General features: G+C 36.5%; 1 protein-coding gene across 1 annotated transcript in view; it reads left to right on the forward strand.

Moving 5' to 3' along the window:
• LOC110448014 (proton-associated sugar transporter A-like) overlaps window positions 1-18835 on the forward strand; it is a 42461-nt gene that overhangs the window by 9916 nt on the left and 13710 nt on the right. Inside the window, exons 2-3 of the mRNA XM_021494039.1 lie at window positions 15434-16572; window positions 16843-17217. Coding sequence (XP_021349714.1) covers window positions 15444-16572; window positions 16843-17217 — 1504 coding nt within the window. The 5' untranslated portion in view covers window positions 15434-15443. The remainder of the gene's footprint in view (window positions 1-15433; window positions 16573-16842; window positions 17218-18835) is intronic.

Consider the following 18835-nt stretch of genomic DNA (forward strand, 5'->3'; position numbering starts at 1 on the left):
ACTAAGGACACTTCATGCAAACCTCCTGTACATGACGCCATGCATTGTGAATGATATTTAGATCACAAGTTACTACATGTCCAGCGGGGCCATAGTTGTAAGGGACGTGGAGCAAACACACGCGTACGTTGATTGACGAGTCATCTAAATTCAGCGGCTGTAGCGTTGGCTTGTAGTTGACAAGCTTGGATGCACTGTTAGAATATATTTGGGGTACTTATGTATCTAAGTACGCTGGTATGTAAGCTTAGACAGACATTCTATAAAGGATATTACTGAAAAGGATATTACTGATGTTAAGGGTATCTATCGTCTTTAATTCGTGAAATCCCGAGTTACCAGAGAGGCGTGACTGTCGGTTCAAACAGGCTTCAAGCGTTGAATTTGTGCAACATCCTCCATGATGTTATGTCTCCATGTTTATTACCACATGTCACAAGGAAGAGTTAAAGTAGGATCCTCTTGTAAAGTCATAAAGCAATTTTGATCGGTTACACTTATAATGGTGCATTTTTAAAAAGTCATCAATGTAGTAATTGCAGTGCATAGATTACCATTGACACACTGAAGGATTTCGAATATGAGAGACCGATTAAAAAAGACCGGATCGGGTAATTGCAAAATACATAAATAATAGAGTCGTACCGCTCAGCAGATTGTATTAATATAATTTGTATTGAGGCAGCTCTTGAAGCCAACATCTTATTTGTGGTCGTTCGTTAATAATTGAAACATTGCATGTACTCGAGAGTAAGTCCCACTTAAAATTCTTTCTATAAAAGTAAAATGTGATGCGTTACTTGCCAGTTTGCATTAAAAAATTGAAACGAAGTGACTAAATTTGAAATATTTTGGTGACAATCGTCTAACTTCTTCATTTTATCTATTATTGAATACCCATTACCACACCTTTAATTTAGCTACATAATTACACTTGAGTCAGCCCACGATAGCGTTGTATACTTCGCGTGTTTGACTTGCTTTAACCACGATGAATGGTATGGTATTGATTGCGTTCCTGGTCTAAATGTGTAGGCAAACACTAAAAATAAAAGACGATAGACTTCGGAAGCGTGACAGAGCAATTGTCCGGTGGTGCTATAAACAAGACAGGGTGGTGGGTAGTTTATTGCCAGCCATATTTTTGTGAGGGTGTGCAGCTTAAACAGAACAAGAATCTCTTCTTTTCTCATTGAACGACGAGAACGTATTGAAGCTATGCCAAAACGTAACAGGAATTTCTTTTAAGATGAATTAAGATGATAGTTCATTAGCTCGTGTTTATTTGTATGATACGCCTATGTATATCTGAGTATTGCAATGTATCCCTCCCTGCAGAGTGAATAGTGCCCTATAAACGGAAGCAGTTATAGAGAGTGTTTAAGTGTGGTGAGTGTTTGTTTACGGTCGAACTAGGCGACACTTATAGGGTATCTAAACATATCTAAATACCTACCAGACAATGTACATTGTTAAATGGATTTATATATGGCCAGAATCAATTATTTAAAGGAACTGAATACACACGTATGTCTGTAAACGAAGCATCTATCACTATAGATAATTGAAACAGCCTTGGCACTACATCTTTTTAGGCAAAGTGATTCGATGATATATACCGTTCGGAATACGTTAAAGAACTTTAACAGGGCGTTCCGAATGAGGTTTATGGGTGCCTTAAATAAACACCTGAAATTACCGACAATTATTTTTAAATGATTAATATCATATTTTGTCGAACTGAATCTTTTTGACAAAAGTTGAAAATAAATAAAAACATTTTCAAAAAGAGTTTTACTTTAAATTGTAACAAAGTAGCAGAGTTGACTTGTAGTATGACTACCATGGTGGCGTAGTTGATCTGTGGGATGATATTTAGCATATATAAGTATAAGTTCAAGATGTCCTCCTCATACATGTACAAAGGTACCTTATCTCTATTTCATGCATACACCTGAAAGGTAATTATGATGGCAAGTGAAGATTGCAAGTGATATCATGTTGACGCAATATCCAAAATATTATACAAATGGCGGTTTTTTCTCGCCTCTTAATTATTTTATAAATGGGACATCGTAGATTTACGTTTGAGCAGCTCATTGTGTAGCAGTCCAATAAAAAAATAACTATATGAGGGCAAGGTGTCATATAACGTACATACTTACGCCTGAATTATGAGGCAAAGCCAATGTGTTATGCTACTGTTATATTTTAAGCTCAATTTTGAGGGATGAAGACATGAAATAAAAATGCATTACGTAAAAATGAACTAATTCAAGTAAACTAGCTTGAATAGACACATGATTATTTTGAGACAAGTTAATAATGAAGCTAGGCCTAAACCTGGTGTTATTTCAGCATGTGCATGAGAGCACAACTAACCTTAAACAACTACTTTTATGTACCCTTTAAGTCTGTTGCTCAAACATTACAAACACTTTTAGATTTTATGTTTAAAGGCATGATCACTATAATAGGTTTATCTAATATACATATTAATTAGTTACATTTTAATAAGATTGCCATTGGTTAAAATCAGTGGTAGGGACGCTCATTTAACTTGCCTGTACATTTATGAATTAATGTGTTTTCTAAATCTCATACAGGCTCATGGTCACCGCTGTGAAGTCATATTAGTGTCATAATATATATTTGTCAAGGCTAAACGTCTAGGTGGCATAATTTGAATTTATTCTTTGAAACTGAATATCTTTACAACTGTAGTATGCAAAGAACGTATTCAAATTCAATGATAAGGCCTCGTAAAATTCAAAAATCACCTAAGTGCATAACTGAGCTACAGTCTCCATAATGAAGCTCGATACAGCTTATATGTTGTGCCATGTTCCAGTGAATGACTTGATCACATAAAAGGCGCCACTCCAACTATCAGTAATAACCAGTGTATGCTGGATGTCCCAGGTCACGTTGAATAGAATCCACATAATATGGAGACACCACTACATGTACCACCTGAGCAGGGGTTACATACACCATACTCCGGATTTTGCTGCATTCCGATCCGAAGGACTGACATAACCAAATCACTCGATGCTACTACTGAGAAACTAAGCTACTAGCATTAATATTTTAAGTTAAATAATAGATCATAAATGTCTAGGTTCACGGCATCTTAACTAAAACAGAAGGGCTACAGAAGGTCCTATCGAGTAGTTGCATTTTACAGCATGACAAGCTACAGATCTGTAGATCTCTACAGGATATCAGGTCTCTGGGCCCCTACACGTGACTGACGTCGGTAACGTGTACGTGTATTAACCATTTTATTGTTATGATCACGTGTTAGCTTTTTGTTCTCTCAACTTGTTGTAAGCTTTTTCTGCTTAACTACATAAAACAGCATAAACAACGATACTTGAAAGCATTTATTCGTGCCTAGTTCTAACATATGAACATATTCCTCATGCGACATTTCACTGTATCAGTCCCTATCGAAACGTTGAAATATTCAGACAGCCATACAATCAAAACTCTGTGTTTCCGAGAAAAGTGCTCTTTTGCCATCAACGGCAGAATGTCGGTATTTTACGCATTCAGCTAAGGTAACTAGAGCTGCCACTCTTCCTAGTGGATCCCCGACTTGTAACATACAGCTAGTGTGTTGCCATGACGGGATTTGTTCAAATTTAAACCAATTGCACCTTACCGAAATTAGTTTGTACATCCGAAGACCTCTCCAATACCTGATCTACATTAAGTGGTTAGCGGTAGTTTGTTACAAATGAACATACGGACCGGCGTGCTTCGTTAATCCGTTTATCGGCTGTATTCGCCTTCAAGTGAGGAGCGTTCGATTCCGTCACCTCGTTGCGAATACTCGTTTGTCATTCATGGCATACTTCAGACAACAAGCAAAGCAGATCAGTAATTGAAGAATTATTAATGAACACAAACCGAGAAATCATTATATTAATTCTTTGCTCAGTATTGGAGGAATTTCATGACTACATCAATCATTTCCCAGTTTTGAGGTTTCCTGTGGGTATAAAGCTAGAACGGTATTGTCGTAATTTGAAACAGACAGCATGATAAATTGGCAGAGATCTCTAAGGACGGTTTTAGGCGGGGTGGTTGCAGATGAGGCTTAACCAATTCAACCAAGGTCCCTTCCTGATTAAAGACTGCACTTTTGAGTGTGTAACATCTGTGGAGAAAATGGGAAAGCGAGGAAGAGTAGGCGTTTGCAATATGCAAAACTAAGATAAGAAAGATTAAATGGAATGAAACAAGCAATTCTCAGAAATGAGTATAACTTGTATATATTATATTTTGTCACATGTCAATTTTTGTTTTACTGCTTGTCCCAACAAAGACGTACAAGTAGGACATTGTTTCAGTTAAAGTATGTAAAACCATTTTTGAAAATCATTTTACATAAGAAAATAAGTGAAGTAATGCTTTTACGTCGTTTACTATTAGCCGCAATAACTGTAAAGGAGGAATGAACGTGGGTTTTTATACGCGTATCTCAAATTATTTGTATTAATTTGGATTGTGAGAGTCTAAACTCTCCTATGATTTCATAGAGCCATACTACCTCCTTATTAAGTCGACAAAATACATCATTTAGTTCACTTCGTGTGCACGTTTCGATTAACAACCTTCAGCAATACCGAAGCAAGCTGATGGTTTTCCTGGTCAATATACTTTGCAAGAGATATATTCATGTACAACGTCTTTCAAGTGAGGCTTCAGTTACGTACCGGTATACGAATCAATAATGGTCTTGCTAACAGCAACACTTCGTTCAATTAAGAAACTTCATTCATGATACAGCGTTGCTTTGTTATTCAGTTTAGATGAGAAAATATTGACAGAATTTGAAATCGTGGTGAAATGGGTGGCAACTTTAGTGCTACAAGCTATACTTATTATATCAACAGATATAAGACTCTGTCATTTCTTCCCGCCGTTTTCTGCGTTAGCAGACGACACTATCATCATTATCTTCTCCAATATTTGTCAGTAATTATATATCAGACTTTATGTCCTTCTGTCATACATTAAGACACAACCACGACTTTCTTTCCAGTGAACGTTTATGATGCTAGTGGCGTCATTCCTCGTGCTTTTAATTCAATCCATTTGGTAGATATCGTGTTGTATCACTGTAAAACTTAGCGGATAAAGGATAAAGTAGAATAGAAAAGCAGGTACCAGAGAATCAGAACTAAAAGTCGCAATGGGAAGAAAAGGAAATTGTTGAAACACCATGACCACCACAAACATGAACAGGTTATACCAGATAATTCGTACAGGTAAACAGTTCTTTACCAAATGTAGCACGGCCATGTCTGGTAAGTCCGTAACTGTATTGGTTCACTAAGTATCTGATAGATAACGAACGCTTTTAAGTATATCGGATATAGAGGACAAAGAATGGTTTCTAAATGAATATCACATATGTGTTCCGAGTATGGCAGAATACAGATAATTACACGAGTGAGAAGCACAACCGCAAAATATCGGTATATTCTAACATACGAGTGATATTTATAATTGTCTATTTATATAATTTCAAAGTCGACATATGATGACAATGTTCTGCATGGGAAACTGATAGCGTAAATATGGTTAAAAACAATTACTTCACAGTTGGCAACAGTACTGCACGCCCAGTTGAATTGGCTCCTCAACACATTTCTACAGTGTTCCGCTATTATATATTTCATTTTATTCTTTTTAAATTACTTACAAATGCAGTTTAGTAACCGCAGTGTAAGTGCAAAACAACATGTTTGATCATGTCCGCTTCATCTGCGCTTAACAGAAAATAACCGGCATTGAATAAAATGAACAGAAAACACTGTTCTTTCTAGTGAATAATGAACGTGAACCCTTCACAATATGACAGAAACCACTTCTAATAGCTTCCATATAGTGAACAATACCATTGAAAGAATCCAATATCTCACTGGCGTAAGGTAATAATTATCGCTGCTGAAAATAAAGGTTATGATGACGAACGTAACATTGTTTCAACGTTGATGAATATCTAGCAGATACTATTCAATTATAACCTTTGGCTGAGGTCGATACCTGGATTTATCAACCAAAGAAAAGATATATTAACCGAGGACGCAGTCCGAGGCCAATATATCTTTTATCGGGTCGATAAATCGGGGTATCGACCGAAGTTAAAGGCTACAATTGTTTTATTATTTTCAAAACAGTGATGTAAGCAATCTGACACACACAAAAAAAAACACAACCAAAAAACTTCGGAAACGGGACAGTGCATTGTTTGGAGACATGTCATAATTCTCATAAGTCAATATCGGTTTTTATCGGTGTACACGTGATGCACTTCTGGCCAATCACTTGTTGGGAATAATATGGAGAAAAAAAACCATTAGCAAAGTAATCAATAACATGATACGCAGAACAAGCCCTGGACCCACATTCATAAACCGTTCTCATGTGCAACCATGGATGATGTGCTTAAACCAACTTTCTTATCTCTTGCTTAAATCATGTGCCAGTCCAAAAGTCAGTTGTAGACATTAGGGATAACATTCGGTCTCTCCATGTTTCTTCAAATTTATTGGCAATTTAGTTGAATTTTTATCAAATTATTATGAGAATAAGAAATTGTGCTTGATCGCAGCATCTGATTTTGAACATAAGAGTGTTTTCATGAATACAGGCCCATAAGTAGAGATTGGACTGCAGCATGTACCATTAGCAGAGGAAATTGATATGTTTCTACTGAGGAGAAAACAGTCAATGGCCATTAAATGGGAGTCGTCACGTTTTGTCATGGATTTAGATGATGTGAAAAATATTAGCATATTCTATAAACAGACATTTCAGTACAGAGCATTTGGCAGCTAATAAAAACTGTATCAGATTTACTAAGCAAACTAGCGGCTAAGAATGGGGAAATGAAGAATCTGTCAAAAAAGAGAAGACGATGTTTCAGATAGGACATGGGACAAAATGGTAGACAGAGAAAATAAGACGCTAACATGAGAAGAGAGGAGTGGATTGAAAAAAGAATGCTTTAACAGGAAAAGGGAGGGAACTATGTTTTTGCGAAATGGCGGGAGTTTAATACGTTGTAGGATGATTAACCATTGGAGAGGTAAAGGGCGAAAAGTATAATAGGTGTATCCAAGGATATATATAAGAATTTATTTTTCTTATTTTGAGGCTATGACAGAAATTTCGATCCCGAAGAGCAATATTGTTGACTGCAAACCTGAGGCTCTGCCAATAGATAGACAAATATGAATATTTTTCCGATGGTTTGAAATGACCTGTCATTCTCTTCAAATGTAGAGATGATTATTCTATTGTTTCACACTCAACTCGACTCCAGCAGAAGCGTATTTCTAACAAAGCCATGTGTGGCGTATATATGTCATCATTTACATTGTATGACGTCGCAGTTTGTTATGTCATCATTTTTTCCATGGAAACAATAAAGCCCCTTCAAAGACAAAAACACACTCGCAATAAATTGCACCTATAAAATGAATGTGGAGCTTAATGTGGGAGGAAACCGGAGTACCCGAAGAAAACCCGCGTTGTCGGGCAGGCTGCCACATACCTGTTCACATCCGATCAAGAAATCAAACCCCGCCCGCCTTGGTAAAAGGCAAGTGTGCTGTCTATTGCGCCACCCGGGCACCGACTCAAAGATATCAATGTGGCTATTAAGGTTACAGCAATCATTATAAACTTAATGTTCTGCAGCAAAGTCTACGGCGCTGTATCCTGAAAGATGAACGTTAGACACACACATGACCGCGCCTATAGCATTTGGTCATCGACACACTATGCCAAAGTGAATAACACTGCATCATACAATTGTTTTGTCCTTCTAGGACTCATCGGTGATGCCATGGGCCATAAAGTTGAATATATTAATTCGGTTCTACTTCTGTTGTAACAGGAGGGAAAGGGGGTATATAACCACTTAATTGAGTTTGAAAAAAGAAGCATAGACGGGGTAAACCTGAAGATAGGCTTAAAGTGAGCGTACACAGCAAACCCAACCCAGGAGACGGTCCATCGCCTGTTGAGATGCGTTGATTTATATAAACATTTATTATACTAGATCCCGCAATCCCCCATCATCGTGTGATTGTTTACCGATGAAAAATTTCCTTAATTATTCGTTATTGCTTGGCTCATGAACAAGCTCAATCATTATACATCACTCTTTACAGGAAACTGTATTCATCAGTGTCGTAAATAAACTGACAGATAGAAAACCATTTAGTTGCAAGAAGATTTATGTGAAAACGATAATAGAGTAAATAAACAATTAACCGAATTGAATCACCTTTAGTTAGAACGGTTTATATTAAATACAATGTGTAATGTTAATATCTGTTCAGCGATATACAGACTATATCCAGGAGAAAAATCTAGCGAGCCTTTTCATATTGATTTTAACACGTAGTTTATGTCTATACCGATCTATTAAAATGTACAGTTTTCAATATCTCAAAAACCTTGAGAAATGATTGATAGATATCCGTCTGTGTGAGCTATTTTAAGATATCGAATAACCGATGTAGGAAACATGAAACGGAATGCTTAACAAACAACGTGTGAGCTTTAAAGAACCCGCTAGACACATGTTGTATTCAATACCTTTGGTAATGTGTCCATTTATCGGTTACATGTGTCTTTGCCACACTCAACATATCCACTTATTGGGTACGGGCTCGTGTTTATTGGCTATTGCAAGCAATTTCTGGTTGTAGATTTCTTCTCAGCCTTGAGTTGTATTTTTAACCAATCATCATACAATAAATAATTTCCTGTGCACTTGGTATCAACTCTGTTTCACATTTGATGTTGTGCTTAGCCGCACAGGTTGATAAATATTTAAAAAGTTCTGACGAAGAAAAAATAAATTCTATAAAGAATCCTTCTCTGGTTTCCAAAAATGTCTGGTTATATTTTGTCAGCACGATCGTTGAATAGTTAACTATGGTAATGTTCGTATTTGAAAAAGAAATGACCTTACCATTTTAAATGCTAACTGCTGAATCAAAATGGTCTGCGCAACAAAATTACTCTAAATAGTGTTTCGGATTTATTTTTGGATTCAAATTCTGCAACGGAGTTAAGAATGGCCGAGTAACTTATAAAAAGTATAAATGCATTCTTATTAGTTGTGTGCTTCATTTATATTAAAGGTTAAATAAAATGAATGTAAAACTCAGTCAAATCTACATAACACCATGTCTGCCTCAGTGAGTGTCGTGGTAGTGACAACATAACAACACGGCACGCTAATGAGTTTGGTATGATGTATCTTTGAACAACAAGAACGGATTATAAATGATTTATGGTTGTGTCAACCATCGACGGCCACTACAATTTGGTAGTAGGTTTGTGGTTAAAATGTTCCGGGTTCTTACTGCAGTATTGACCTTCGTTGAATTCGTACCTGTTTGTGATATGTGTACTCTTGATATTCGACGTTTGCTATTGAAAGGTGAGAGAAAACAGTTTCTAAAATATACTAAGCATATCGCATGTGAATAGATAAATGAGAGAATGCCGGCATAAAATATCTGTCTAGCCTGCTGGACACTTTTCAGCCTATCCTATGTTTAGCTGATTTGGAACCCTATATCAAACCGGTATTTTTTGTATCAATCAACATGAATATAACAACAATGTGTTTACGTATGGCTTTGGTCCTATCTTATCGTACCTAACCACGCTACGAACATTCCTTCATTGATACCTTAGTCAGACCATTTAATAAGAGCCTGCCATGTACAGATGAAATGGTCTATTTAACAGCATCAAATGACCAATACAATGGATTTCACGACATCAGTTATTCAATTTGTGATCTTGTAAACAGACAGTCCATATGCACAAACATATTGATAAAATTAATGTTAGAGCGTGTTTGGAATAATATCATCCCCTTTAGGGGCCCCATAATTCTGACTGGCGTGAGGAGATATACAATATCCGACGTGTCCTGGACAAAATTAAATTACTATGCCTCTTCGATGTACTACAACTATATTCTACACGCAAGGCTAAGCCAAATTTATTGAATAATTTGACGAGTAGACATTGTCCATTTGTCCAGCGGACCGGTCACCCCGGTCACAAGCCAATTCTTTGGCGGAAGTAGCAATTGGTCACGGTGATGTGCGAGAATCACAGCTTAAACTAAATCAGTCGTGGAAAATTGATCGCTTGCTATCAGGAAGCAAAATTTTACCGACTGACCCCTTCCAGAAAACAATGGAGGAAAACACACAATGTGATTAATCCTGCTCGTAATGGACATTGAACAATATTTTGAATGAGAAAATATCATTATATGCATGGCCCGCACGCATGCATATTGTGTCATTCTTTCCCAACGTTCAATAATTAGTACCAGTGGCCCCTGGAACCATGAAAAAAAAACATATTCGAGGTATTCTCGTACTTGATCTTAATAAAAGTTTTCATTACAAACTGTTTAGAAATGAAGTCGTTAGAATGATGACACTGAATCGCTTAGCGAAGAGACAGAATTGAACTGACATTGATATTGATACAACTCTAACAAAATGTGCACTTCGCTTGGCCTACACATTTTCTATTTATTATGAGGCTAATTCTACTAAAAAGCATATAAGAAATGGCAATAATGGCCTTGGGATAGTTCATCAGGTTTGTTTTCAGATTAATCGGAGACATGTATTCTTTAAATGGCAAAATATTTACTGACCACGCCGATTGTATAACTCTCAAACAAGGAACACTACAGACTCCCTTCATTTAGCACTAAGCTTAATCTTTACTTACAACGAGACTGATAAGGATGACTTTCTAAAAGATGTATGACAAGGGTGATTATTTTCATTTTCAGATAATGATCTGTCCCTTACTTGACAACAACATTCTTGCTTCCCCTACTACAATGTTTAAATGTTCTAGTTGACTCGATATTCACTCCAAACATCACTATTCCCAGTGAAAGTTGTTGCATACTTACTAACTTACAACACATAGTGTAGAAGATGGAGGTTAATGAAGGCTGAAGGCATGTTTACGTTTACCATCATGGTACCATTGGGAAATATTCTATTGAACCACGACGCTAATGAATGTTCGTCTGACGTCATGTTACCCTAACTATTGTGGTAAATAAAAAATCAACATAAAATAAAATAAATAGCTTGGTATAGTGTTGTTGCTTTCTGTGATTGTAGATGAAAGGATAATGATATCAAAATTCTTTATCGGGATGCTACTTTTAGGATGTTATATTTACTTTGTCCGGGCGTTTGGGGCTTATTCACCCTAATAGTAGCGTGGCTATTAAATAGATACAATGAAATGTTCAAATCAAATCAGAAGATAGCATTTTTGAGAAGGGATTCTGGTAAACTGTTAAAAGGAATATGATTGTTCCCGGTTTTTTTTTTTTCAACAATTCCGAATTCAGTAAGGTATCGAACACCTTATTCACAAAACATTCATATTCTAAGTAGGTATCCAACTGGAGGGTGAATTCAGAAAAGTGTTGAACGTCCAACAGACAATTGTTCTTAACGTACGCTCGTATTTGTTCTAAAACATCTTGGAATGTACATGTATGTCAAAACTGCGCAATTACATTAAAAATATCAAGTGAATTAATGTATATGGATTGGATTATTTTTTCTGTGTGTTTCGAACAAAATGTATCCGACTTTTGATTTTAATGAAACTATTCAGACGTTTTAAATGCTTTAGGAGAAACTTCTGGTTTATTTGCCTTCGCCTATTGAGTGACGAGATTTAAAAGTACTTATGCCAGTTCATGTGTCTCGTTCGTTTTTCCTGTTAATAGAATTTATGTTTTGTGTTCTGTCAGTGAATACTGGACACATGCACTGTATATCATGACGTAGTTTTTGTTGTCTTGTCCTTGACGTTTGCTTCATATAATTCTTTATTTGTTTCACGAGGATTACGAACAGCCCAAGGGCTACTAGTTGTTTTCCTCACATTTAACAAACAAGTGAACGGTACAGCATTTACATTATTAACATACAGTACAAAATACAGGAAATGCATGAACATTTACACTGGTCATTCGCACCACTTCATGACACATACACACCCACACACAACACACAAACACACACACACAAACAGACAAATAAACGGAGAACAATAAGAAGGAAGAAAGACAGAGACAGACAGAGAGAGGGAAAGAGAGACAGAGATATGATGTGAGGGGAAGACAGACAGACAGAGCGGGGGAAAGAGGGGAGGGGGAAGAGACAGGCAGACAGACAGAGAGTCTACTTGAATAGATTTCTTCCCTCGATAAATTTAAAGACAGACTGAAAAATGTGGGTATCGGTCTGTTGGTCAAGAGAGTTTGAGCCGTTAATAAGTGATGTACAGAGCTGATCAGGTACTAAATTAAGCACAGTGTCTGGATTTACGTTTGGTGATATAATTCTAGATAAAGTTTGTAATAGGGTATGTCTGACATTCTGGTATTTTAGACAGTAAAGAAAGAAATGCTTTTCGTCTTCAATCACATTTAAACAGTACTTGTTGGGTGTAAGATTATATGAAAATCTGTGTTTGTTAAGAGCACTTAGTCCCATTCTTATACGTGCATGATTTATTTTGTGTTTGCCATGGCCATATGAAAAGATGGGATTTCGTTTAGTATCTGAAGATTTAGGAGAATTTCGAAATAGTTGTAAGCTTCCGGATGTTTTAATTTGTTCTGGTACATGTAGGTTATTCCAATCTCTGATTGTCTTAGGAAAAAAGGACTGATAACAAAATCATGTTTTTAATAGCTATGGAAAGGATTGTGTTCATATTTCTAAAATTATAGTTGTTAGTTCGGTGGCTTTGAAGTGGACATAAGTGATGAAGGTATGAAGGACAGATATTGTGTTTTATTTTGTACAATAGGGTAAGACGATGATGATTCCTGCGATCTTAAACGGTTTCTCATCCTAAATTCAGATAATAATTAAGAATATTTAGTTACTTTGTACGCACCGGTGCACATCAGTGCAGCTCTACGCTGAACACATTCTAAAAGATGGGATTCTGCTTGCGTGCAATTATCAAATAGAATATCACCATATTCTAATGTTGATCGAACAATATATTTATATAAAGCTTCCATCCACGAACGAGGAATAATATAACATAAAGTAACGAAAATATTTAGAATTTTGTTTGCTTTTGTAACTAGATCAGAGATATGAGATGTCCACAGAGTTTTAAACCAAGATGCTTGTGTGTAGAAACTCGCTTTATAGCTATATTATGTAATTTGATAGTAGGTGTTATTATGTTTGGTTTCTTAGAAAAATTACAAGTTCTGTTTTGTTTGGATTGTAAGTAATTAGCCATTTGTTTGCCCATAAAGATATTTTTTGTAAGTCATTGTTACGCATTGTTACAGAGGTTTCGTTTAAAAGTTCTTTAGAAAGAGATGTGGCATCAACAAAGAGGCTTATATCACATTGTAAGTAATGGATAATCTCATTTATGTAAATTAGAAAGAAAAGAGGACCTGAAATAAATCCCTGTGGAACCCCAGAATTTGTATACATAGAACTTGAGACTTTACCATTAAGAACGACGAACTGCTGTCTATTATTTAAGTAACTTGAGATCCAGTTAAATAGAACTCCATCTATACCTATACTTTGGAGCTTATACAGTAACCCATGGTGCCACACCTTGTCAAAAGCCTTTGATACATCTAAAAAAAATAAACAAACGTCTTTCCCATTATCCAGTGACTGATAAATTTTATGTACTATTTTAACAAGCTGATTAATAGTAGAATCATTTTTTTTAAACCAGAATTTTCCTCTATTAAAATATCATGTTCTTTACAAAAGTCATATATATGTTTATACACTATTTTGACATTTTGATGTATAAGACAGTAGAGATATGGGTCTGTAGTTGTTTACTTACTTTTTACAGCCTTTTTTGTATACAGGACAAACCTGGGATTTTTTCCAAGAAGTAGGGATGACACCACTTTGGAGGGATTTATTAAATATAGTAGCCCATAATTTACTTAGAGGTTTAACACAATATTTAAGAATGTAACTACTCAATCCATCAGGATCTGTTGATTTTTTAATATTAGCAGACTGAAATAATGTCTGTACCTCATCGGGAGTTGTCTGTATATGGTCAGGAGTATTGTTTGTTGTAGTTATTGGTGGCAGAATTGGTTTTGACATATTGTCAGGTATGGTGCATTGTTCAGAAAAAATATTTGTTAAAAGCTTCTGACTTTAATCTGTCATCAGAAATTAGTTCGTTATCCACTACAAGTGGGGGTATAACTGTATCAGATTTCTTTCCCATTAGAGCTTTAGATATCGACCAAAATTGCTTGTTGTTAGAATTGCTGGTACTGAGTTTGTTGAAAATATATTCGTTGTAACGGTTTAATTGCATTTTTTTCTAGCACGGTTTGCTTCCCTACGCGTGCGAAAAAAAACTTAATTTGTCCATATCACTTTTACGCTCTTTTGAAACGTTGAAAAGCCCTATTTCAACGTCTGAAAAACTGTCTTACTTCATTTGTCATCCACGGCTTATCACGGGGTCGGATAGTGACTATTTTATTTGGTATGAAACTTCTACATGTATTCATTATGAACTGGGTGGCATTATCAACTACGTCATCTAGGTCGTCAAAGATATTTAGAACAGTATCTAAGTGGGAATTTTCGAGGATAGTATATAGATTTAGAATGTCTGTTGACTAATAGTCCCAGATTTCTCTTTGATATGATTGGGGTTTATGGATTTTGAAATTTAATTGAACGAAAATTGTATTGTGATCTACATGTAGATTGGACAAGGGGTCAAGTACACCACTTTCAGTGACAAGGTTGAGATTATCAATAGAGAAAAGGTCCAAGATGTTTGAAGTATTTTCAGTATAACGTGTGGGCTCCGTAATGAGTTGGTACAAATTGTTTTGATGCGATATATTGTATAACCTTGAACCTAGTTCACTATTTACGTGAGAACCATTCCGTTCTTTACATTGATCATTGATGTCGCCTCATAAGATAAAAGTTTCTGGACGGTCGTGCCGCATTTTGTCAAGATTTTCAGTAAAGTAATTGAGGAAAGAATTTCGAGTTTCTGAAGTTTGAATTGGTGGCCTATATATTGTGCCGATAAATAGTTTATGAGGATGCTGGGACAGCTCTAAAAATATGCTTTCAACTTCATTTGATTCAAGGTCAAATCTACGTCTACACGAGATAGAATCACGTATGTAAATAGCAACACCTCCCCCATGTCTGTTTCTATCTCTACGGAACAACTGGTAGTTTTGGATGTTTAGAACAGAGTTCTCTATGGTTGACGTTTGCTTGTCAGTGTGACTCTATGTCGTACTTTTTTTTATGATATTATTTTGTTATTTCAGATCTGTCAACATGTCGATCGGTCTCCTCACCTCGACCATCCAAGTCCTTAAAAGGGTCACGGACCAAGCGCAACCCTACGTCATATCATTCGGCGAAGGACTGACGACCATGATGGATGCGGGGAGTGAGAAAAATTTTAAGCATCTCGCAACGAAAAAGTCCAGATGGCAACTGATGCGTCTGAGTGCAGCCGTGTGTGGCATAGAGCTATGCTACGCCGCGGAAACAGCTTTCGTCAGTCCGATCTTACTAAAACTAGGGGTTCCAATATCCCTTATGACACTTGTGTGGTGTGTTAGTCCCTTAATGGGTTTCATTCTTGTTCCGCTCCTCGGATCCCTTAGTGACCGCTGTAGATTGCAATATGGCCGTCGAAGACCTTTTATTCTACTTTTATCAGCTGGAATAATTCTCGGATTAATATTAGTTCCGAACGGAGAGACACTAGGCGAGTACATAGGAGACAATGATTCACATCATGTGAACAGAACTACGTTAAACACCAGTTTATATGACGCATTTAATGATACAAATCTAAGCGACACGCAAACAGAACAGCCAATTAATTCTACATTAGATTCTGAGTGGCACATTCCTAAAATCCCTGATAATCACGTGTCTGGAATCGTTTTAACAATATTTGGCGTAGCATTATTAGATTTTAGCAGTGATGCGGCTCAATCTCCTTGTAGGGCTTACTTACTTGATATCAGTATTTCAGCAGATCATTCCACAGGTTTGACATCATTTACCGTATTGGCCGGTCTGGGGGGTTCCATCGGTTACATAATGGGAGGAATAGATTGGAATAAAACAAACTTCGGGAAGTCATTTGGTGGTCACACAAGGGTAGTGTTTACCTTGGTGCTTATTGCATATATATTTTGCGTATTGATAACTGTTACAAGTTTTAAGGAAGTACCTCTTGACGAGTTACGAGGTGGCAAGGCGGAACAAATGCAGAGAAAAAAGAAGAAGAAAGGGAAATCAAAATACAAGAAATTTGTGAACGAAGACACGTCATCTTCTGAATCAGAAGATGAGTATAGAAGCAATAGTCAAACTCTTAAACAGTCAACGTCTGCAAGCTATGGCACTTTGGATGAGAGTATAACCGGGAGTAGGTCTACGAAAACGAGTAGTTCAATTGACCAATCAGTTTCCAGAATGAAATCAGGAAAGAATCGAGAACCCTTTGAGTCAAGTTCTACCGAAAATAGTACCGGAAGATGCAAAAATACTTTCGGCGAAAGTATTCAAGGAAGTAGGTTAGGAAAAAGCCGAAAAAGTACAAATGAAGACGAAGCGAGAGAAATATTAAAACAATCAATTAATAAAAAATCTTCTAGAAAATATTCTTTGGAAGATGAATTAATTGTACAAAATGGTGGTGCTCGAAGAATCTCAGATGACACCGGTCTTGAAAATGACAAAACTGTAACAGTAACTTCGAACCCCGAGGCGTCAGTCAACAATATAGTAACATATTCGACGGAAGTGACGTTAAAAACGTATCTGTTATCAATCATTCATATGCCTCGGTCGATCGCCATCTTGTGTCTGACCAACCTGTTTTGTTGGATGTCATTGGTTTGTTACTCGTTGTACTTTACAGACTTCGTTGGTCAGGCGATATTCGAGGGTGACCCCCAGGCTCCAATGGGAAGTGTGAAACACGAACTTTACGACGAGGGAGTGCGATTAGGATCGTTCGGAATGTCTCTGTACTCTCTGTCATGTGCAATGTATTCGCTGTGTATAGAAAAGCTCGTCGATAAATTTAGTAAGTATTCAACAATTTGCATCAATACTATACACATTTTTATAATCAAATTAAGTTTAAAATACATGTTAACCTGGTAAGAAATTGCTGCTTCCAGCCGATTCTGCTATGGAGTATTTCTTATTAGCTCATTCTGTAGAGGGTCGGTCAGGCTACGTCTAGTACACAAGAGGTCCAGGGTTTGATTCCTAGCAGAGGCTTGAAAATAATGACCTCTGTTACATTGGCGTTCACATAGGGACCCATGAAATATGGACAGAAAGGATCTGCCTTTCTCTTGCAAGTATCGCTACTACCCCTTCAAAAACTCGACACGTTCTTTCCATGAGGTGAGTATGTCACCCTGGCAAAGTGCTTGCAGCTTCCTACCGACTCAATTACGGATTTGTTTCTTTCGCTTAATTATTAGGGCATAAGATTAGTAACTTTGAGGTTCCGGGCTCGATCCCTAGCGAATCATTGAAAAATTAATGATATCTGTTGCATTAACATTTATTATTTTAATTTCCATAGTGTCAATATTTAAAAGATGGATAATAAAATGCATATTTAGTCATCCTCGATAAACCACAAGTACGCGAACGAATCAAGTTATCTGTGAGTGAAAATGTTTTTCATTAGGTTTTAGATAGCAAAAAACACCAACAGCATTCCAAAAGCTTATTATAGCGAACACAACTTAAAATTAGCATAACTAAGACATAAACTAAAGTACTTAATAAAAGGAACCAGAATTATTCGAGCCGCAATTAGGAGTAATTTAATGAACGAAAGTAATGTATAAAATATAAAAAAGTACAATTATTTTTAAAGTGCCAGATATGAACTTTTGTAGTTTAGATTCGAATACCTCTAAAATTTTCATTGAAATCTTAACGTTGCTATTGATTCAGAAGAGTACACAGGACAAATTAATGCTGATGCAAGTTAAAAACATGACGTTTGCTTGCTCCGCCGTGTTCTGTGTTAACGTATGCTACGCTAGCACAACTTAATTTACTCTTAATTTAAACACACCAGACAACATGACACGCACATTTATTTTTAGCCCCCGGAACTGGCAATCCAAAATGGCGCCTACATGTCTTGCATACTGAAAAAGCTTAATGAGACAGACGTGGTGTCGTTAAGGAGTCGTCTTTATCGCCAGCACTATACTGAGTACAAAGTTGATTTGAAATGTATACTTAGCATACAAAAATAGGAAAGGCCGACCGCTAATACCAATTTACAGCCCTGATGGATTGCTTCGTTATTTTAGTATTATCATTACACCAGACACATGGGGAGAGAAAATCTGTTTTCATTTGATAAGGAAATGGGTATTTAGGCGAACAAAGCGTTACTCTATCACATGTTGTCGTGAATAAACAGCGACTACGATGAAATCTGTACGACAGACAGACACTTAATTAAGTTTCAAGCATCCGTTTATTTAGCAAGCATCATACTAGGTTGCGATCGATCCACCTTCTTTATCGCATCGCGTGCCAACATGCCAAGGGCAAATAATTCGATGATTTTGTAATAAGAATCATTCTACGAAATATCGATGATCTGAATTCTTCAAGGTCTGTATTTAAGTTAACCAAATTATATCGATATTTTTGTTATTTGA

The sequence above is a fragment of the Mizuhopecten yessoensis genome, unplaced genomic scaffold, assembly GCF_002113885.1.
Source record: "Mizuhopecten yessoensis strain PY_sf001 unplaced genomic scaffold, ASM211388v2 scaffold3781, whole genome shotgun sequence".
Taxonomy (NCBI): domain Eukaryota; kingdom Metazoa; phylum Mollusca; class Bivalvia; order Pectinida; family Pectinidae; genus Mizuhopecten; species Mizuhopecten yessoensis.